Raw genomic sequence first — 23,404 nt, 5'->3', positions numbered from 1 at the left:
CACGCAGGTCACGGGGAGAACGTACAAACTCCGTACAGACGGCGCCCGTAGTCAGGATCGAACCCGTGTCTCCGGCGCCGCATTCGCTGTAAGGCGGCAACTCTACCGCTGCGCCACCGTGCCGGTAAAAGTCTACATTAGAACGGCAAAGCGCCCTGCCCTCGCATTGACTTGCTTAGTTTCACTTCAGTGGAAACGAAACTAGATGATGTGGTATCGTGGCAGGGCTCGGGTTTCATATTCGTATTTCTCAATGATCCACTTTGCAATTCACGGTGCTCGGGCTCGGATCGTCGTTGCCTGGTCAATGAGAGTCCTCTGGACCGAGGAAAGGCCCAAGCCATGGCGGAAGCACCTGCAACCCGGGACGTCGCTGGGTCAAGGAAATCCAGGGACACACGGAAAAAAACCAGAAGGCAAAAAGGAGGAGCTCCAGGATACTTTGAGGAACTAAATCTAGAGGAGGAGGAAGAAGAAGGGTCGGTGAGTCCGGACAATGATGGCAAGGACAAGGTGGACAGGGACAAGGTGGGCAAGGAAAGTGCAGAGGGTGTGGATGAAGACGCCTGGTCAAGTTGTGACGAGGACTCGGGTGATGGAGATGTCTATGTGGAAGAGGTCTCTCTCAGCTCCTCGGAGACAGTCGAATCAGAAGAGGAAGGGGACTTTTGGGATGAAACTGGAGAAGGGCAAGTTGGTAAGTTCCTTGGTCTGAAATCCAGCCAAACCTGTGCAAGTGTAAAACGGTGATCTTAGTTTAGTTTGGTTCAGAGACACAATATCAAAGCAGCCCACCGTGTCCACCGCCGACCAGTGATCACAGTTTATTCCCTACACACTCGGGGCAATTATACAGAAGCTATTTAACCTGCAAATCTGTACGTCTTTGAAATGTGGGAGGGAACCAAACACCCAGAGCAATCCCACACACAGTCGCAGTGAGACCCCTAGGTAGTCAGGGTCGAACCCTGAGGCAACAACTCTATCACTGAGCCACCGTGCAGGGGTGTTTCGTGGGGGGTGGGGGTGGGTGGGAAGGACTGGAGAGCTCACACTTGGCAAGTGTGGGTGGTCACTTGGACCGAAGTGTGGCAACTCTTTGTGTTCTGTCACAGACAGGGATCTATCTACTGTCGACTCATACAACTAACTAACTGCCTCATTCTTTTGTGGACACAAAATGTTGGGAGTAACTCAGCGGGACAGGCAGCGTCTCTGGAGAGAAGGGATTTGTGATGTTTCGGGCTGAGACCCCCTTCTTCAGACCGTCCCATTCTTTTAAGTCTCTTCCCCCCCCCCCCCCCCCTTTGAAACACTTTCGCTGTTTACTTGTAAAAGACACAAAGTGCTGGCTGAATTCAACGAGTCAGGCAGGATCTCCGTGGACCATGGGTAGGTGATGTTTCGGGTCGGGTCTGAAGAAGGGTTCTGACCCAAAATGCCACCTTTCTTCAATAACCTGGGTAATCAATATCATACCTTGCACTGAATGTTGTACCCTTTATCCTTCAACTGTGCGCTATGGACGGCTTCATTATAATCAGGAATAGTCTTTTCTCTGACTGGACAGCATGCAGACATCCTTTACCTGCACCCTTTACCTGTACCCTTTACCTGTGCCCTTTACCTGTACCCTTTACCTGTACCCTTTACCTGCACCCTTTACCTGTACTCTTTACCTGTACCCTTTACCTGTGCCCTTTACCTGTACCCTTTACCTGTACCCTTTACCTGTACCCTTTACCTGTGCCCTTTACCTGTACCCTTTACCTGTACCCTTTATCTGTACCCTTTACCTGTACCCTTTACCTGTGCCCTTTACCTGTACCCTTTACCTGCACCCTTTACCTGTACCCTTTACCTGTGCCCTTTACCTGTACCCTTTACCTGTACCCTTTAACTGCACCCTTTACCTGTACCCTTTATCTGTACCCTTTATCCTTTATCTGCAGCCTTTATGTTATCTGTGTACTTTGAACGGCTAAATGGTATTCATGTGTTATCTATTCTTTGGCTTTGACCTCGGTACACGTGACAATGCACTGAGATACAGTGAAAAGCTTTTTGTTGCACGTTGTCCGGCCAGCGAAAAGACTGTACACGATTACAATCAAGCCGTCCATTGTGTACGGAAATTCCATTAGGACCCACTGCTAAACTAGTAACAGCATCCAGGTGAGCCAGCATAGACCACCAAGCATGGATCAGTTTACATGTTTTATTATCAAAAAACTTAATATGCCTATCTTCATGAGCCGTGATAGTAACGGGCAATGTGGGATGACTGACAGCTCTATTTATTGATTTATTCACAAAATGCTGGAGTAACTCAGCAGGTCAGGCAGCATCTCGGGAGAGAAGGAATGGGTGACGTTTCGGGTCGAGACCCTTCTTCAGTCTGATGTCAGGGAGGCGGGACAAAGGAAGGATATAGGTGGAGACAGGAAGATAGAGGGAGATCTGGGAAGGAGGAGGGGAAGGGAGGGACAGAGGAGCTATCTAAAGTTGGAGAAGTCGACGTTCATACCACCGGGCTGCAAACTGCCCAGGCGAAATATGAGGTGCTGCTCCTCCAATTTCCGGCGGGTCTCACTATGGCACTGGAGGAGGCCCATGACAGAGAGGTCAGACTGGGAATGGGAGGGGGAGTTAAAGTGCTGGGCCACCGGGAGATCAGTTTTGTTAATGCGGACCGAGCGCAGGTGTTCAGCCCCCACCGACTCGCACAGCTATCTGGACTACACTTCTTCGCACCCGGTCCCCTGTAAAAAGTCTATCCCCTACTCCCAATTCCTCCGTCTACGCTGCATCTGCGCCCGGGATGAGGTGTTTCACACTAGGGCTTCCGAGATGTCCTCGTTCTTCAGAAAACGGGGCTTCCCCTCCTCCATTATAGATGAGGCTCTCACTAGGGTCTCTTCTACATCCCGCAGCTCCGCTCTTGCTCCCCCTCCCCCCACTCGCAACAAGGACAGGATCCCCCTCGTTCTCACCTTCCACCCCACCAGCCAGCGGATCCAACATATCATCCACCAACATTTCCGTCACCTACAACAGGACCCCACCACTGGCCATATCTTCCCATCCCCTCCCCTCTCTGCGTTCCGCAGAGACCGTTCCCTCCGTAACTCCCTGGTCCACTCGTCCCTTCCTACCCAAACCACCCCAACCCCGGGCACTTTCCCTTGCAACCGCACGAGATGCGTGTCCCTTTACCTCCCCCCTCAACTCCATCAAAGGACCCAAACAGTCTTTCCAGGTGAGACAGAGGTTCACCTGCACCTCCTCCAACCTCATCTATTGCATCCGCTGCTCTAGATGTCAACTTATTTATATCGGCGAAACCAAGCGCAGGCTCGGTGATCGCTTCGCTGAACACCTACGCTCGGTCCGCATTAACAAAACTGATCTCCCGGTGGCCCAGCACTTTATCATTAAGAGCTCTATCTATCTCTTGAAAGCATCCAGAGAATTGGCCACTGCCTTCTGAGGCAGAGAATTGCACAGATTTACAACTCTCTAATAAGTGAAAAAGTTTTTCCTCATCTCCATTCTAAATGGCCTACCCCTTATTCTTAAACTGTTTAGTTTAGAGGGATATTGACCAAACGCAAGCAGGTGGGACTAGTGTAGAAGGGACATATTGATTGGCATGGCAAGTTGGGAAGAATGGCCTGTTTCTGTTCCATTTGACTTCATGACTCTCTTTTAGTACATGCATAAATGTACTATCAGTGGATGGAATCAGGTAGTGTCAGGTCTTGGAATCAGCCAATCAAACTGTGCAAGTGATAAAAAGAACAGAGAACAGCACAGGACAGGAAGAGGCCCTTTGACCCACAATGTCAGTGCTGAACTTGATGCCAAGATCAATTCTCATCTGCCTGCACATAATCCATATCCTTCCTCTCCCTGCCTTGTTGCATAGTCACTTCCTCAGACATTTGGTAATATTTCTACAATTTTTCAAAACTAATCTTTTAATTACAGTCATCCCGGAGATTACGGTGTAGTCAGAATTAATGCATAGTAAAGTGTATTTTTGCCTCCCGTTCTATTAAACCATAAGGAAAATACTACAAGGTTATTGGAAATCTAACATGAATATAGATAACGCTGAAAAAACTCAGCAGATCGTGCAGCACCTGTGGAGAGGTAAAAGCTAACATCTCAAGTCAATGTCCTTTCATCGGAAACATTCGGAGTTTCTTCTTTGCACTTATCACCGAGTTGGTGCTCTACAGCGACAGAGACCCGGGTTCCATCCTGACTACGGGTGCTGTCTGTACGGAGTTTGCATGTTCTGCTCGTGACCATGTGGGTTTTCTCCGGGTGCTCCGCGTTCCTCCCACATCCCAAAGACGTACAGGTGTGTGGGTTAATTGGCTTGTCTAAAACTGTAAATTGTCCCTTGTGTGCAGGATGGTGCTAGTGTAACGGGGTGATTGTAGGTGATTGCATGAACTCGGTGGACCAAATGACCTGTTTCTGCGCTGTATCTCTAAAGTCTAACGTTGCTATCTCCCAGTGGCAAAGATCTGGGTTCGATCTTGACCTTGGGTGCTGTCTGGTGAAGGAGGAGGAGAAGAAGCTGCCCGTTTGTGTACGGTAACGGTGCGGGGCACTGGGCCCGGGCGGGAGGGGGGACTCGAGGACGCTGTGGGTTGAAGGGACGGAAGGGAAGGGTGACTGGACTGAAAAACTGCCAAGTGCTGGAGGCAGCATCTCTGGTGAACGTGAATAGGTTACATTTTGAATCAAGACCCTGTTTCAATTGATTGTAGCAGTGGGCAGGGGGAGAAAGCTGGAAAAGCCATAGGGGCAGGACAAAGCTTGGCAAGGGATGGGTGGATACAGAAGTGGGGTGTTTGATTAGCAGATGGGTGCACAAAGGCCAGAGATGGAAAAGAGACAAGGGTGTAAGATGAGAAGTGAAATGTGAAGCCAGAGGAAAGGATATAGGGAGAAGGGGGTGGGGGGAGGGGAAAGAAAGGTGGGGTAATGGGGGAAATGGGTGTGTGCCCATGGGGCACAGGGAAGAGGAGGGGGGAAAGGGGAGGAAGGGAGCGCAACCAATATGGGAGAATTCAGGTCCTGACCCGAAACACTACCCATCCTTTTTCTCCATCCTTTTGCTGCCTGTCCCGCTGAGTTACTCCAGCATTTTATATCTATCTTCGGTGAAAGCCAGCATCGGCAGGTCTTTTCTACACTCTATATTCATACCATTGGGTTGTAAACTACCTAATCGCCCATAACTACTGTGGTTTCATCATTGTCTTTCAACAGAAAAGAAACCTACCGACATCTTGACGTGGCTGTCGTCATACTTGACAAAACTATTTTGCAAATGCCAGTAAGTATTGCTCACTTACATCCACAGACTAATTATATTTATTTGTTGTAAAAACATAACATACTAAAAATACTCCACAGCATCTGTTGGAAGAGAAACAGTTAACATTTCAGTTTTAAAAACCTTTTAGCAGATGAATATTAAGATGCATGGGACCCACACTGACTTGGTAGTTTGTATTCAGAACTGCCTTACCCGTAGAAGACAAAGGTTAATGATGGTAAGGTGTGATTCTGACTGGAGGTCTTCACCTGTGATGTTCCATAGGGACCACTAATGTTTGCGATATCTATCTATCTCTCTCTCTATATCTCTCTCTCTATCTATATCTAGCTCTATATCTCTATCTCTCTATATCTATCTATCTCTCTCTATCTATATCTATCTATCTATCTATCTATCTATCTATCTATCTATCTATCTATCTATCTATCTATCTATCTATCTATCTATCTATCTATCTATCTATCTATCTATCTCTCTCTCTCTCTCTATCTATCTCTCTATCTCTCTATCTATCTATATCTATCTATATCTATCTATCTATCTATCTATCTCTATCTATATCTATCTATCTATATCTATCTATCTATCTATCTATCTATCTATCTATCTATCTATCTATCTATCTATATATCTATCTATCTATCTATCTATCTATCTATCTATCTATCTATCTATCTATCTATCTATCTATCTATCTATCTATCTATCTATCTATCTATCTATCTATCTATCTATCTATATATCTATCTATCTATCTATCTATCTATCTATCTATCTATCTATCTATCTATCTATCTATCTATCTATCTATCTATCTATCTATCTATCTATCTATCTATCTATCTATCTATCTATCTATCTATCTCCACTCTTGCGGCGACTGTTTCTAACAACTTTTATTTAAATTGGTCGGATGTTTCTGCAGTTGGAGAGGCTTTAAAGTTTAAATATTTAATTTCTAACCGATTTCTTGAAGGTCTTCAGCGTGTGACATCACAATGGGACCCGTGCACCTGTGAGAGATGAGCTCGCGTCCCCCCCGCCCGGACCTTCAACTAATGCATTCCCCATTCCCCCCCCCCCGGAACTTTAACTAATGCGCTCCCCCCCGGACCCCTCGCGTCTGACATTCCTCAGATCGGGCAGCGCTGACAGGCAGGAGGTGTAGTCGCCGTCGCCTCTCCCACTCGGTGGGGGGTGAATGCAGCACCCGCCCGACTGACGGGAGTGCCTGCCGATGAGCGTGCGGGGTGTCGAGAGCTCTGCTGCTGCCCTCCCCCCCCCCCTTGCACGCCTGCTCGACGTTCGATTGGTCCGCCTCCAACCAGCCGCTCACCACGATGTGGGCACCATTCATTGGCTCCGACCTCCCTATTTGCGCCCAATTGGGCTGGGTCCCTACGTGGGGTCCAGTGATTGGCTCCGACCTCCCGCTCGATGCGGGTGGAGCAGTTGCTTCGGGCTGACAGCAACTGCCGTCACAGTCCACCGCACGCTGCTGCTGATTGACAACAGCATCGCAGAGGGGATTTTCAACTATATAGAGATGAAAACTGTATAGATAAGTTTCATTTAATTTCTAACAAAAAAACCCCATTTATTTTAAATGAAGAACCAAATTTCCATTGCGTTTAATTTTATTTTTAAAAAACGATAAAAAAGCAAAGATTTCATAGATAAGTTTACTTTCATTTTTCACAAAAAAAACATTTATTTTACATAAGTTTCGTTTCATTTATAACAAGGACATTTATTTTAAATAAGGAACGCGATTTTCATTGATTTTATTTCTTTAAAAAAAGCAACTGCTCTATAGATAAGTTTAATTTCCTATTTTAAAGGGAAAAAGCGATTTTCTTTCATTGGGCTTAATTTCATTTCTTGAAAAAGACCATTTTACTCTAATTCTTCGCTTTTCATTGGTGACTGAAATTGTTTTTAGGTTCTTTCAAAAAAGCAACGTGATTTTCATTGAAAGTTTTAAAAGGATCCATTTTGATTTGATACTTTGGTTTTTAATAATGACTTAAATTGTGTTTAGGTTATTTTAAAGAAAAAACGGCATTTTAATTAACATTTTTTTCATTCCCAAAAAAAGACCTCCATTTTGATCTGATACCTTTGTGTTCATTGATAACTGAAATTGCCTGATCTCCATTTTGATCTACACTACAATTCTCTTGAGGAGTTTATACATATAAATATATCCGTATGTATCTATATATGATGGTCCACTCATCCTTCCCTTCCGTCCCTTCAACCCACGGCGTCCTCGAGTCCCCCCTCTTACCCGGGCCCAGCGCGCCGCACCGTTACCGTACACAGGCCGCAGCGCAGCGGGCAGCTTCTCCTCCTCCTTCAGCGGCCGCTTCCACCGATGGCGATGTCGACGAGGGCTGCTGCCACCGACGGCCCCGTCGCGACTTCAGAAAGATGGCGGCCCCTCTCCTCCTCCTCCTCACGCTCCGCCATCTTGTGCGCGCCTCCCGCTGCGCCTCTCTCCTCTCGCTTCTCTCCCCTCCCCACTCTCCCAGACCCGCCGCCGCCCGCCTTGAGTAGTCCCACCTCTGCTGCCCGCCTCGAGTAGTCCCACCTCCCCTACCCGCCTCGAGTAGTCCCACCTCCACTGCCCGACTCCAGTGGTCCCACCTCCACTGCCCGCCTCGAGTAGTCCCACCTCCACTGCCCGACTCCAGTAGTCCCACCTCCACTGCCCGACTCGAGTAGTCCGGCGCTCCCTCCTCCTCCCTGCACGCTCGGTAAGTGCCTTTCGCCGCCAACGGCTCCACGGAGGGAAGTGGACGTGGGGGCCGAGTGGGTGGACGGAAGGGTGGGGGTAGGAGATGGGGTGAGGGTGGGGGGAGGAGTGAGTGGGGGTGGTGGAGAAAGGGGGGGGTGGGCGAGAGTGAGAGTGGGGCTGGGGGAGGAGAGAATGGGGGGGGTGGGGGAGGAGTGGGAGTGGGAGGGAGAGTTGGACTGGGGATGGGGACAGCGGGGGTGGGGGCAGTGGGGATGGTGGTCGGGGGAAGAGAGAGTGGGGGTGGGGGGACGGTGGGGGTCAGGGAAGGGGGGATAGTAGGGGAGGGTGGGAGGAGCAGAGAGTGTGGGTGGGAGGGACAGTGGGATTAGGAGGGGGACAGCGGGGGAGGGGTTGGTGGTGGGGGAAGAGAAAGTGGGGGTGGGGGGGGGGAACGGGACAGTGGGGGTCAGGGGAGAGTGGGGGAGGGAGTGGGAGAGAAAGGGAAAGGGGGGAAGGTGGGTGGGGGGAAGGGAACAGTGAGAGTGAAAGGGGAGGAGAGAGGGGGTGTGGGGGAAGGGGTAGTGGTAGTGGGGGGAAGGGGGACAGTGGGGGTCAGGGGAGAGGGGGGGGGTGAAGAGGGGAGAGTGAGGGTGGGGGGGAGGGGACAGTGAGAATGGGGGTGGGACGAGTGGGTGGAGGGGAGGGTGGGGGTAGGAGAGGGGTGAGGGTGGGGGAGGAGAGAGTGGGGAGGAGGGGTGGGGGAGGGGTGGGGAGGGGAGGAGAGAGTGGGGGGGTGGGGAGGGGGAGGAGAGAGTGGGGGGGGTGGGGGAGAGAGAGTGGGGCTGGGGAAGGAGAGAATGGGGGGTGGGGGGAGGTGAGTGGGGGAATGGAGGGCGGTGGGGAATGGCGGGGTTGGGGGAGAGTGGGGGTGGGAGGGAGAGTGGGACTGGGGAGCAGAGCGGGGTGCTCTAAAAAAAGATTTGTCTTTTTAATATTACTTACATTTCATTTTTCCTCATTTCCGATTGTTTTATTTCTATTTCATACTTCGGGGAGGGTTTTTTTAGTTCGGGAAGCTTGCCTTTTTCTGTTCAGCTCCGACTTCTTACTCGACCATTGGTCGGCGTACCACATGAGAGAGCAGAATAAAACGCCGGTTTCATTTACATTCCTTTCATTTTCAAAGAAAAACACTTCATTTCAAAATTTCATTCATGTCAAAAAAGGACGATTTCACAGCATTACTTCACTTAAAAAAAAAACGATTTAAAGGAAAAAACGCTTTGTTTTTTAAACATAAAATTAATTTCATTTCCCCTCATTTAGATTTGTTTCATTTGAGAACTCCACTCACCCTCTGGAGCTGTGATGTCACCTATTCCTTTTCTTTTTATTTTTTTTTATTTTTTATTTTTGAAAAGCATATGTACAAATCGAAATTAAAAAAAAAACACATTTGTTACAAAGTTCTTACATAGCTTCAATTTTTAAATTTTTGAAGAGAGAAAGTAAAAATAAAAATATAAAACTATAAACTTGGGAAGAGAGAGTAAGAGGGTTAAAAAAAAAAAGGATCTAACAATAAAAATTAACGGGAGTAGATCCGGGAGACAAAAACCACAGCTGTACATATCATATCATATCATATATCTACAGCCGGAAACAGGCCTTTTCGGCCCTCCAAGTCCGTGCCGCCCAGTGATCCCCGTACATTAACACTATCCTACACCCACTAGGGACAATTTTTACATTTACCCAGCCAATTAACCTACATACCTGTACGTCTTTGAAGTGTGGGAGGAAACCGAAGATCTCGGAGAAAACCCACGCAGGTCACGGGGAGAACGTACAAACTCCTTACAGTGCAGCACCCGTAGTCAGGATCGAACCTGTGTCTCCGGCGCTGCATTCGCTGTAAAGCAGCAACTCTACCGCTGCGCTACCGTGCCGCCACATCCAACCCCCAACTCAAGTTTCAACTTTTTATTTAAATTTTTTTTATTTTTTTTATTTTAGTCCTGTGCCAAACCCATTTACTTTTCTAAAAATTCAATAAATGGAGACCATATTTTTAAAAATAACTCAGGTTTGTCGATTAAGGCAAACCTTATTTTTTCCAAATGCAGGGTCTCTGTCATTTCCATAGTCCACATTTTAATTGTGGGGGTCCTATTCCTTTTCTCCAGAGATGCTGCCTGTCCGGCTGAGTTACTCCAGCTTTCTTTGTCTTATCTTCAGCGTAAGACCAGCATCTGTAGTTCCTTCCTACACAAACATTGGTGGAGTTGCTGACAGTAAAGGATAAAACAGGCTATGGATCAGTTACCGATATGGGGAGAGAAGTGGGCAGTGGAGCGAAACCTGAGAAGATCTGAAATGTTTGCACTTTGGGAAATTAAATGTAAGGAGATCCCGATTGAAGAAGGAAACTGCCGGGCCCAGCACCTGCATGTCCCCAAGGACCGGGAAGCGGAGAGGGGGGTGGAGGTAGTCGTCAGCGATGGCGGACAAAGGGCCGGTATGAAAAACCCGGGGATCTTATCTTCCGTCCCCTCAAGGTCGGCTGCAGGAGGCACCCTCTGGGCCACAAAGGCTGAGCTGAGGAGCAATGTTTCACTTGACCGTCACGGTGGAGGCTAGGGCTGCAACGAGCATTTAGGTTAGTTTAGTTTAGAGATACAACGCGGAAACAGGCCCTTCATCCCACCGGGTCCACGCCGACCAGCGATCCCTGCACACGAACACTATCCTACACACACTTGGGATAAATTTTACATTTACCAAGCCAATTAACCTACAAAACCTGTTCGTCTTTGGAGTGTGGGTGGAAACCGGAGATCTTGGAGAAAATCCCCTCGCAGGTCATGGGAAGAACGTACAAACTCCGTACAGACAGTACCTGCAGTAGAGATCAAACCTGGGTCTCTGGCACTGCAAGCGCAGTAAGGCAGCAATTCTACCAATGCGTCACCAATACAGCTATACTATTTGCTGCAAAATAAAGACACAAAGTGCTGGAAAAACTCAGGGGGCCAGGCAACATCTCTGGAGAACATGGATCAGTTATATTTTGGGTCGGGTCTGAAGAAGGGTCCCAAACCAAAATGGTGCCTATTGTTCTCCAGATAATCTGCCTGACCCGCTGAGTTACTCCAGCACTTTGTGTCTTTCTTTCTGCAACACCATTAACCTATGGCGGCATGGTGACGCAGCACTAGAGCTGCTGCCTTACAGCTCTTGCATTGCCAGAGACCCAGGTTCGATCCCGACTACGGGTGTTGTCTGTATGAAGTATGTACGTTCTCCCCGTGACCGCGTGGGTTTTCTCCGAGATCTTCAGTTTCCTCCCACACTCCAAAGACGTACAGGTTTGTGGGTTCATTGGCTTGGTGTAAGTGTAAGTTGTCCCTAGTGTGTGTAGGATAGTGTTAATGTGCAGGGATTGCTGGTCGGTGCGGACTCAGTGGGCCGAAGGGCCTGTTTCCGCGTTGTATCTCTAAACCAAACTAATGGCACATTTTCAAAGAATTAGTTCATGGTTTACTGAAAATATATTTTCCTCAAAGGCATGAAACTCAAAAGGGAAAATGGCTAAGAAGGGAAGATAGTAAACATAGAAAAGAAACATAGAAGATTGTCGAAGATAGTGATAGAAGATTGTCAATATAAACAACTCCCTTCTGCCTGCCCATGTCCAAGGCCCGCATTTGCTGCACATGTGCCTTTGCTTAAGAAAGGTACATGTATAAGACAGTTTGGAGGGATGTGGGCCAAACACGGGCAGGTGGGATGAGTGTAGATGGGACATATTGATCGGTGTGGACAAGTTGGGCTGAAGGGCCTATTTCCACGATGTATCCAGCATCCGCGGTTCTTTGTAACTCAATTCCTGCCATGTGTTTGAGTGTATATTCCCAATCTACCACGTCTAATTCAAGTTGCAAATCATCCTGTATCTTTTTGTTTGTGTTTAACTCCATGTTGGGTCTTTTATATAACGATGACTGCTTTTTTGAGAAGTACTTCATTGGATGAGTAGTAGTTTTGGGGCATCTTTTAAGCACCTCCAAGAACGCCAATCGTTTTCTTTGTATGCTTCCTCCATTAGGATGACAAGCTTGCTCCGTGACTTTGTTGAGTCAGAGTTCTTTGTCATCGATGGCGATTCTTTAATGACGATGTACATTCACCAGGCAATGGTTGACGGTGGGCAGAACCTGCACTTTTTCTATCTGGTGGAATGCTTCCTGTTTGACATGATCCAAAAGCAGGCCAGGTTTGTCATCACGTTCTTTAAGGTGAGAATTAAATTGCAAATTCTGCGGCGCTGTGTTTCATATCTGTGTTAACTTCTCTGGGGGGTTGCATGAGTAAAATGCATTGGGTTTAGGTTTTTTATTGTCACTGGTATCGAGTTACAGTGAAACGTTTTGTTTTGCATGCTGTCCAATCAGACCAGGTAATACTATATATAAACACAATCATGTAAAAATCTCAAGTACAATAGGTCGAGCAAAGGGGGAAATACAGAGTGCAGAATATAGTTCTCAACTACAGAGCGGTCCTGACCTACAATCTACCTCATTGGAGACATTTGGACTATCTTTAATCGAACTTTACTGGACTTTATCTAGCACTAAATGCTATCCCCTCTATCCTGTATCTGTACACTGAGGACAACTTGAGGAAGGTAATCGTGTATAGTCTTTTCTCTGACTGGATAGCAATAATATATTCCTTTTACGTCCCACACCGGGGAAATTTACAACAAAGTTTTGTTGCAGCATGCAACAAAAGAACTTTTTCACAGTACCTCGGTGCACATGACAATAAACTAAACTATTATAAACTGCCATCTGGGGTCCTACTGTGCTGAACAGGTACAATCGCTCCATTCTTTTAAATATTTATTCCAATAGCAGCATTTCTTACTGTAACAATGCTCTTGGACTTTATCTTGCACTAAACATTCTTCCCTAAGTCCTGTATCTGTACACTGCAGACAGCGTAATCATATCATATCATATCATATATATACAGCGCGGAAACAGGCCTTTTCGGCCCACCAAGCCCGCGCCGCCCAGCGATCCCCGCACATTAACACTATCCTACACCCACTAGGGACAATTTTTTACATTTACATTTACATTTACCCAGTCAATTAACCTACATACCTGTACGTCTTTGGAGTACATAGTCATGTACATAGTCTTTACACTGACTGGATAACACGCAACTAAAAAGCTTTTCACTGTACCTCGGTGTACGTGACAATAATAATAAAGGAAACTATTAGAAGATAGAAATAAAACGCTGGAGTAACTCAGTGGGTCAGGCAGCATCTCTGGAGGAATGGGATAGGTGACGTTTCAGGCTGAGTGAGACCCTTCTTCACGCTCAGATCCTGAGCCGAAACCTCACCTTTTCTCCAGAGCTGCTGCCTGACCCGCTGAGTTACTCCAGCACTTTGTGTCTATCTTCTGTATAGACCAGCACCTGCTGCTCCTCCCTTCACATTTTGTGCGCTAAACTGTTGGATGTTCCTGTGATTGATCTTGCCTTTGTTAGTTGAGCTGGAATTGTTTGCGTTTGTTTCCCCAGGATGTGGAGTGCATTTGGAACTATAGCTGCGCCTGCCTCACACTCCGCACCGCACTGATTCTCCACCTCCAACGTAACACGAACATCCCGGTCCACACGGAGTTCTCCAGCTGCTTCGATCCAAAGTGGGAGAAGTTCGTGGCTGAGAACCAGCCCTACTTTGTGATGATCTCTGACACGGCGTGCCACCAGGGGAGGGGGCAGCATCCTTCCACGGGATTGTTCCACATTCTGATGTTTCACACACTAGGGAATGGAATCAGTGTTGTCCTCACATCAGGAATCTTTGACGACATTCTCAGAGTTTATGGGTATCACCAGACCAGCAGTGCCATCACTATTTCACGCTTTCAGAAGGTAAAACGACAGTTCCGAAATACAGTAAACCATCACAATAATGGACCATGGGGTGGGAGGGAAGGGGGGGGGGAGGGATGGAGTCTGTTATTGCCGATTGGCTGCTATAACTGAGTGGGGGGGGGAGGGTGGGAGTGTTTGTCCCAAGACCTAGAGGGAAGAAACATGGCCAAATTGAAATGCCACCTATCCGTGTTCTCCAGAGATGCTGCCTGACCTGTTGAGTTACTCCAGCACTTTGTGTCTTTTTTTTTTGTAAGCCAGCATCTGCAGTTTCTTGATTCCATGTTTGTGCCTCTCTATTCCTCTCCTGCTGAATTTTCTTTCATTTGTCTATCCCACCCTGCTGGGGATGTCTCAGTCGACGAGACTGTACAACATCACACAGTCACAGACTTCACAACATTAGCAACACATTACACAGATAATGGAGCCTGTTCAATGGCTGTACTATCATAGAAGCAATGGCCAACAAAGCACACCAACGCCTATTCTTGCTTAGAAGGGGTAGGAAGTTCGGCATGTCCTGGAATGGCGGGACTGTCGTATGTTGAAAGGCTGGAGCGACTGGGCTTGTATACACTGGAATTTAGAAGGATGAGAGGGTATCTTATTGAAACGTATAAGATTATTAAGGGATTGGACACACTAGAGGCAGGAAACATGTTCCCAATGTTGGGGGAGTCCAGAACCAGGGGACACAGTTTAAGAATAAGGGGTTGGCCATTTAGAACGGAGATGAGGCAAAACCTTTTCACTCAGAGAGTTATAAATCTGTGGAATCCTCTGCCTCAGAAGGCAGTGGAGGCCAATTCTCTGGATGCTTTCAAAAGAGAGTTAGATAGAGCTCTTAATGATAGAGGAGTCAGGGGGTATGGAGAGAGGGCAGGAACGGGGTACTGATTGTGGATGATCAGCCATGATCACACTGAATGGCGGTGCTGGCTGAAGGGGTCGAATGGCCTACACCTGCACCTATTGTCTACTGTCCCCAACAAACTCTCAACAACTTCTACAGATGCACCGTGGAAAGCATTTTATCGGGGTACTTCACAGAATGGTTTGGGAACAGCTCCATCCAAGACCGCAAAAAACTGCAACGCGTTGAGGACGCAGCTCAGATCAGCGTGCAAACCAATCTCCCTTCCACTGACTCCGTTTTTGCCTTCCGCTGCCTCAGCAAGGCCACCAGCATTATCATGAACGAGTCGTACCCAGGCCTCTCCCTCTTCTCCCCTCTCCTATCGGGTAAAGGGTATAGAAATGTGAAAATGCACACCTCCAGTTTCTTCCCATCCCTTCCAGGGTCTGAAGGGTTCCAACACAAACCATCACCTATCCATGTTCTCCAGGGATGCTGCCTAACCTGCTGCGTTACTCCAGCACATTTGTTTGTTTTTTTTGTAAACCAGCATCTGCAGTTCCTTGTTTCTATAAATACAATTGTCAAACTCAAATACAATAGATGGAGCAAAAGGGAAGGTACAAAGTGCAGAAATAGTTCTCAGCGTTGTAGTGCATTGTAACACGTCAGCTGCATGGACAGTGTACAGTGAAAAGCTTTTTGTTATGTATTAAACCATCACTGGAAAGACTATATGTGATTACAATCGAGCACAGTGACCAGATACAGGATAAAGGGAATAATGTACGGTGCACTATAAAGCCCACTGAGGTCTGATTAAAGAAAGTCTGAGTGTCTTCAATGAGGTAGTTAGTAGCTCACTAGCTGGTGATAGGATGGTTCAGTTTCCTGGTAACAGCTGGGATGAAACTGTCCCTGAATCTGGAGATATCTGGAGAAGGGCCCCGACCCAAAATGTCGATGTGTCCATTCATTCCACGGATGCTGCCTGACCAGCTGAGTTCTTCCTGCACTTTGTGTCCTTGTGTGTGTTGGCCAGCATCTGCAGTCCCTTGTTTCTGCCTTGTGTGTTGAAGCTTCTGCCCTTGCCCCTACATAGAAAACTAGAAAATAGGTGCAGGAGTAGGCCATTCGGCCCTTCGAGCCTGCACCGCCATTCAATATGATCATGGCTGATCATCCAACTCAGTATCTCATACCTGCCCTCTCTCCATACCCCCTGATCCCTTTAGCCACAAGGGCCACATCTAACTCCCTCTTAAATATAGCCAATGAACTGGCCTCAACTACCTTCTGTGGCAGAGAATTCCACAGATTCGCCACTCTCTGTGTGAAAAAAAACTTTCTCATCTCGGTCCTAAAAGAATTCCCCCCTTATCCTTAAACTGTGACCGCTTGTTCTGGACTTCCCCAACATCGGGAACAATTTTCCTGCATCTAGCCTGCCCAACCCCTTAAGAATTTCGTAAGTTTCTATAAGATCCCCCCTCAATAAGTACAAAGCGGGCCTTGTGTGTTGAAGCTTCTGCCCTTGCCCCTACATGGTAGTACAAAGCGGGCCTTGTGTGTTGAACCTTCTGCTCTTGTCCCTACATGGCAGTACAAAGCGGGCCTTGTGTGTTGAACCTTCTGCTCTTGCCCCTACATGGCAGTACAAAGCGGGCCTTGTGTGTTGAACCTTCTGCTCTTGCCCCTACATGGCAGTACAAAGCGGGCCTTGTGTGTTGAACCTTCTGCTCTTGCCCCTACATGGCAGTACAAAGCGGGCCTTGTGTGTTGAACCTTCTGCTCTTGCCCCTACATGGCAGTACAAAGCGGGCCTTGTGTGTTGAACCTTCTGCTCTTGTCCCTACATTGCAGTGCAAAGCGGTTCTGAAGCAAGCTCAGGAACAGACGCTGAGATGTGCTCCAGCGTTCTACAGCAAAGTGTTTGCGGCCAATGAAAACGAACTGATGGAGAGACTGGAAAGTGAGGTAGGATTCCTTCCACGAGCGGGAGAGTCTAGGACCAGAGGCCACGGCCTCACAATAAAAGGACACACCTTTAGGAAGATGAGGAGGAATTTCTTCAGGCAGAGGGTGGTGAATCTGTTGAATTCAATGCCACAGACGGCTGTGGGGGCCAAATCATTGGGTATTTCTACAGTGGAGATTGACAGATTCTTGATTAGTAAGGGTGTCAGGGGTGATGGGGAGAAGGCAGGAGAATGAGGTTAAGGGGGAAAGATAGATCAGCCATGATTGAATGGCAGAGTAGACGATGGGCCGAATGGCCTAATTCTGCTCCTGTAACTGATGAACATGAACCTATGAGGTGCTGCTTCAAGAAGACGGCATTTATCATCAAGGATCCCCACCATCCGGGCCGTACCTTCTCACTACCACCCTCGGGCAGGAGGTAAATGAGCCTGAAGCCCCACACCACCAGGTTCATGATCACTTCAGAAATCCCCCCACCTTTCTCTCCCCCCCCCCCCCCCCTTGTTCCTTCCCTATGCCCCATCTAGAATCCCATCTATTTCTCCCCCTCCAACTACTATTCCTCCTCTAGCTTCACAATTCACAACTCGTTAAACTTGTCTCACACCTTCTGCGGTTATCTCTGGACTTTGTTCCAACCATCTGCCTTTCAAACCCCCCCCCCCCCCCATCTACATCCTGCTATCACCTTCCACACTTGGTCTTGCCTCTCCCCTCTTCTAGCTTTCTTTTCCCACCAGCTACAATCACTCTGAAGAAGGGTCTCGACCCAAAACATCATCCATCCATTTCCTTCCGCAGATGCTGCCTGACACGCTGAGTTCCTCCAGCACTTTGTGCTTTGCTCAGGAATCCTCCTTTCCTTTGTTCATGGCAGCCAACCTTTAACAAAACCTGGGTTTAGATTGTCCAAACATCACTAACAGTAGTATTTTAGACAATAGACAATAGGTGCAGGAGGAGGCTATTCGGCCCATTGAGCCAGCCAGCAACCATTTTATGGCTCAAACAAATCATTGTCCCGTGTGGCACTTTTGAGAAGGTATGAGAGAGGTTCATCGGAATGCTGCCTGGATTCGAGGGTATTAGTTATCAGGAGAGGTTGGTCAAACTTGGATCGTTTTCTCTGGAGAGTCAGAGTAGAGGGGAGACCCGATGGAAGTTCATAAAAGTATGAGAGGCATAGATAAGGTAGACAGTCAGATCCTTTCCCCAGACTGGAAATGCCAAACGCTGTAGGGCAGAGCTTTAAGGTAAGAGGGGCAAAGTTTAAACGAGATGTGCTAGGCAAGATTTTAAAGAGAGTGGAACGCGCTGCCAGGGGTGCTGGTGGAGGCAGATGTGACAGTGTTGTTTAAGAGGCTTTTGGGTAGGCACGTGGAACTGCAGGGTATGGAGGGATGTGGATCATGGGCAGGCAGAGGAGATTAGTTTAACATAGCATCATGTTCAGCATGGACATTGTGGGGCGAAAGGCCAGATCCAGTGCTGTGACGTTCTATGTTCTATAATAGTGCCCGACTTTATAAAGTAAATGCATTTAATAGACCTTTGGATAGGCACATGGATATGCAGGGAATGATGGGATGTGGGTTATGTGCAGGCAGTTAAGAGATGGTCTTGACTTCATGTTTGGCACAGACATTATGGGCTGAATGGCCTGCTCCTGTGCTGTACTGCTCTATGTTCTAATTGCCATCTCGATTTCATGGTCACGAAATGCTGGGTTACAGACAGCACCCGTAAGGATCGATTCTGGGTCTCTGGCGCTGTAAGTCAGCAACTACTGCGGCGCCACCGTGCTGCCCAGAACTGTAATGTTAATGTTATTGTAATGTTTCCTGACCTGTAATATTAAAGACAGGTACTGTCAGGTACTACCACAACATCTAAAAGACATTTAGACAGGTATATAGATAGGACAGATTGGGCCAAAAGCGGGCAGGTGGGACTATTGTAGATGAGGCATCTTGGTCAGCCTGGACAAGTTGGGGGAAAGGGCCTGTTTCTGTGCTGTGTGACTCATTGACTACATGGTGAGATAACCACATTATTCCTCTCCAGATTTCCCAGAGCTACTCGGCACTGAAGCTTTTGTGGCCCAAAGGAGCAGATGTCCGGAAAATTGTATGTGCTGTGTCGTGTTCTGTGGCTCTGAAGATCTATGGCTACATGATGACAATGGGCAAGTCCACAGGAGGCAAGCAAGGAGCTTCAGCCAACAAAGAGGTGACACTGTCTCTCTGTCTCTGTCTCCCTTTCATTCATCTCTTCTTCTCTCACTCAATCATTGTCAATCCCCCTCTCCTTCTCCCTCTCATCTCTCTCCCTCATTCACATTTCCCTCTCATTCAACTCCCGCTCACTCCCTCTCATTTATCTCTCTCTCCCACTCACATCTTCCTTTCTCTTCCTCATCCCTCCTCCCTGCCTTTCTCCCTCCCTCACATTCATCACTAACCCTACACACATTCTCTCTTCCTCTTATCTCTCTCTCATTCACCTCTCTCTCTCTCCCTCTCGCTCTCTCCCACAAACATACACACGCACACACACACCCAACTCACACACAAACACACACACCCCGCTCACACACACGCACACAAACACACACACACCCCCCACTTACACACACACACAAACAAACACACGCGCACACACACATCCCACTCACATACACACACACGCACAAGCACACAATCAAACACAAGCACACATGCACGCACACTCCCCCTCACACACACAAACACATGTACACACATACACATGCACAAGCACACAATCAAACACAAGCACACATGCACACACACTCCCCCTCACACACACAAACACATGCACACACACACACCACTCACACACACAAACACACGCGCATGCACATACACACACACACATACACTCGCACACAAACATATGCACACACACACACACGCACACACCCCCACTCAAACACACACAAACGCATGCACACACACACCCCACTCACAAACACACGCACACACCACTCACACACATAGACACAAACACACGCACACACACCCCACTCGCACACACACACATATACTCACACGCACGCACACACACTCCACTCACTCACATGCACACACACACCCCACTCACACATGCACGCATGCACACACACCCCACTCACACGCACACACACAAATACATGCACACACTCGCACACACAAACACCCCACTCACACACACATGCACACACACACACTCACCACACACCCACTCACACACGCATGCACACAGATGCACACAGATGCACACACACACCCCACTCACACACTTGGGAGAGGAGGTGTTTTTATTGGTTTTTGAAGGTGGGGGTGATATTGGGCTGAAGGTTTTATCGAAGCTCTGTTCTCACACGCTGGTTTCAGCACATGTTTAAACAGGTGGAACCTGAGAAACTGTCGTTGGAAGGAGCGACCGAGTTCTGCCGAGTGTACTGCCTGCACGTGGCTCTTCTCTGTAAACTCCCCTTGGCACAAAGAGCTCTCAAGAGCAACGCAAAGTGGAAACAAACTGCTTTTAAAAAACTGGTAAGTAAAGATGGTGGCGTCCAATGGAGAATGGGATCACCATTGACACAGCTGGCTCCAGTCAATATACCTCACGACTGGAGTTCTGCTATACCCCAAAACTGTAGAAACAAGGAACTACAGCTGCAGCTTTACAAAAGAAGGACACAAAGGGCTGGAGTAACTCAGTGGGTCAGGTGGCATCTGTGGAGAAAATGGACACGTGACGTTTCGGGCTATAGAGTCATACAGCTTGGAAATAGGCCCTTCGGCCCAACTTTCCCACACTGATGAACATGTCCCATCTACACTAGTCCCACCTGCCTGTGTTTGGCCCAAATGTATGTACTACTTTGTGTCCTTCTATGTATTATTCAGCATCTGCATCTGTTTCTACCCATTGGCCCTCATTTGGCCCATATTCCCTAGAAGGTTTCCGATCCAACTTTTCCTACACCCTTCCACATCTTTCCTTTCAAGTATTTGGGTGGCACAGTTGCGCAGCGGTAGAGTTGCTGCCTTACAAGTGCCAGAGACCCGGGTTCAATCCTGACCACGGGTGCCGTCTCTAAGGGGTTTGTACGTTCCCCCTGTGACCACGTGGGTTTTCTCCGGGTGCTCCGGTTTCATCCCACACTCTGAAGACGCGCTGGTTTGTCGGTTAATTGGCTTCTGTAAATTATTAATTGTCCCCAGTGTGTGGGATAGAACTAGTGCAGGGGGTGATCAATCATCAGCGCGGACTCGGTGGGCCGAGGGGCCAGTTTCCGCTCTGAATCTCTAAAGTAAAGTTTACTTATGCAACGATGCTGGAGTAACTCAGTTTGAGTGCTGGAGTAACGCAGCGGGTCAGGCAGCATCTGTGGAGAAAAAGTATGGGTGGCGTTTTGGGTTGGGACTTCTTTATTCAATTTTCCTTTTGGAAGTGGCATTTGATTCCTCCACCACCTTCCTTGCATGCACAACGTTCCAGATCCAAGCGAGTGTTGGGATTTCTCCTTTCTGTCCACAGAGGAGGATGCTGGACTTCCTGGTCTTGAGGAAGCTGGTTCACGTCCAGCATGGGGCGGCTGACATGACGTACTTGACTGACATGAACGATCAACATCTCTTCACAAGTGTAGCCACGATCTGCTCCAAAAGGCCAGGTACATTTGCGTTTGAGTTGAGTTTAGTTTATTGTCACGTGCACCGAAGCACAGTGAAAAGCTTTTTGCCGCGTGCTAACCGGTCAGCGGAAAGCCAATACATGATTACAATCGAGCCGTCCACAGTGTACAGATACATGATAAAGGGAATAACGTGAATAACGTTCAGTGTAAGATAAAGCCAATAAAGTCCCATCAATGATAGTCAGAAGGTAGCTCGGGACTGCTCTCTGGTTGTGGGTAGGACGGTACAGTTGCCTGATAACAGCTGGGAAGAAACTGTCCTGAATATCGAGGTGTGTGTTTTCCCACATCTGTGCCTCTTGCCCGAGAGGAGAGGGGAGATGAAGTTAAGAGGGGTGAGACTCATCCTTGATTATGCTGGTGGCCTTGCCGAGGCAGCGTGAGGTATAAATGGAGTCAATAGTTGGCACCCATAATTCTCAGCAATTTCTTGCGGTCTTGGTTGGAGCTGTTCCCAAACCATGTTGTGATAAAATGCTTTCCACGGCGCATCTGTAGAAGTTGGTGATCCAACATACAGTCGGGTTGCATCACAGCTTGGCTTGAGAATAGTTTTGCCCAAGACCACAAAAATATTTAATGATCAAAGTTCAATGGTGCAAATGCACAGTGAAATTCTTTTTTTACATACAGTCCAGTAAAAAAATTGTCACACCTAAGCACAATCCCCAATTAGCAAAGTTCAGTTTAGTTTATTGTCAGGTGTACCAAGGTACAGTGAAAAGAATTTTTGTTGCTTGCAATCCAGTCGGCAAAAAGACTGTACATGATTACAATCAAGTCGCCCACAGTGAACACATACAGAATAAAGGGAATAACATTTAGTGCAAGATAAAGTCCGATTAAAGATAGTCCAAGGGTCTTCAATGAGGTAGATGGCAGGACTGCCCTCTAGTTGGTGAGTGTTATTACTCATAGATAACATAATAAACAACAACTAAGAGAGTTTGTAGTCCGTAGTTTAGTTAGTGTTTCAAGAGCCCAATGATTACTGTGTAGAAGCTGCTCCTGAACCTGGTGTTGACAGTTTCAGACCCCTGTGCCTTCTTCCCGATGGCAGGAATGAAATGGGAGCATGGTCAGGGTAGTGTGACTCCTTGATGATGCTGGCTGCCTTTTTGAGGCAGGACCTCCAATAGATCCCTTCAATGGTGGGGAGGTCAGTACCCGTGTTGGACTGCAGTGTTGAAACTCTCTGTAATTTTTTTCGTTCCTGGGGCGTTTGAGTTGCTAAAGCAGTTCGCGATGAAACCATGGTGATGGGGGGGGGGGGGGGGGGGGGTACTATGCAGAAACCGGGTGCTGGATGGTGGGTGGTCTGGATATTGAGAAATGGGGATGAGGCCGGCGCTAGTGCAGTGAAACTCGCACGTTGTGACGTCTGTTGTTTGAACAGGATCGGAGGTCTGGTTTGGGAAGGAGATCGGGAGTGAATACCAAGATATCTGGGAAGCAGTGGCCAGGATTTCTCCTGCTCTGGATGTTGGATCTGCTTTCCCCGTGACATGCTCACCTGACCTACTTCAGATTCCCGCTGTCTCCACACGATCAGGTAACTCCAAAACACCGTGCAATCATCATCCCTTTCCCCAGGGTGGGAAAAACAGGGTTTAGGAGAGGTTTACCAGAATGATGCCGTGATGAGAGAGCATTAACTATGAGGAGAGCTTGGCAAACTTGTTTTGTTTTCCCTGGAACATCGGAGGTTAAGGGCATAGATAGACTGAGGCATAGACAGGGTAGGCAGTCAGAACCTTTATCCCAGGGTGGAAATGTCCAATACAAGAAGGTATA

The 23,404-nt window shown here is 47.8% G+C and overlaps 1 protein-coding gene across 2 annotated transcripts in view; it reads left to right on the top strand.

Annotated features, from left to right (window-relative positions):
* Nucleotides 1–231: 231 nt before the first annotated feature.
* The window catches only part of LOC144612507 (putative ATP-dependent RNA helicase DDX60), a 100,140-nt gene continuing 76,967 nt past the window's right edge, over nucleotides 232–23,404 (top strand). For both annotated transcript variants that reach the window (XM_078432095.1, XM_078432103.1), the window contains exons 1-9: nucleotides 232–697; nucleotides 5,290–5,356; nucleotides 12,211–12,400; nucleotides 13,704–14,060; nucleotides 16,786–16,899; nucleotides 18,970–19,134; nucleotides 20,298–20,459; nucleotides 21,451–21,586; nucleotides 23,007–23,162. In XM_078432095.1, the coding sequence (XP_078288221.1) occupies nucleotides 343–697; nucleotides 5,290–5,356; nucleotides 12,211–12,400; nucleotides 13,704–14,060; nucleotides 16,786–16,899; nucleotides 18,970–19,134; nucleotides 20,298–20,459; nucleotides 21,451–21,586; nucleotides 23,007–23,162 (1,702 nt within the window). In that variant the 5' untranslated portion in view covers nucleotides 232–342. The remainder of the gene's footprint in view (nucleotides 698–5,289; nucleotides 5,357–12,210; nucleotides 12,401–13,703; nucleotides 14,061–16,785; nucleotides 16,900–18,969; nucleotides 19,135–20,297; nucleotides 20,460–21,450; nucleotides 21,587–23,006; nucleotides 23,163–23,404) is intronic.

Source organism: Rhinoraja longicauda, chromosome 3, assembly GCF_053455715.1.
Source record: "Rhinoraja longicauda isolate Sanriku21f chromosome 3, sRhiLon1.1, whole genome shotgun sequence".
Classification (NCBI taxonomy): domain Eukaryota; kingdom Metazoa; phylum Chordata; class Chondrichthyes; order Rajiformes; family Arhynchobatidae; genus Rhinoraja; species Rhinoraja longicauda.
The sequence above is the reverse complement of the archived record's forward strand: the minus strand, read 5'-3'. Positions and strand labels throughout refer to the sequence as shown.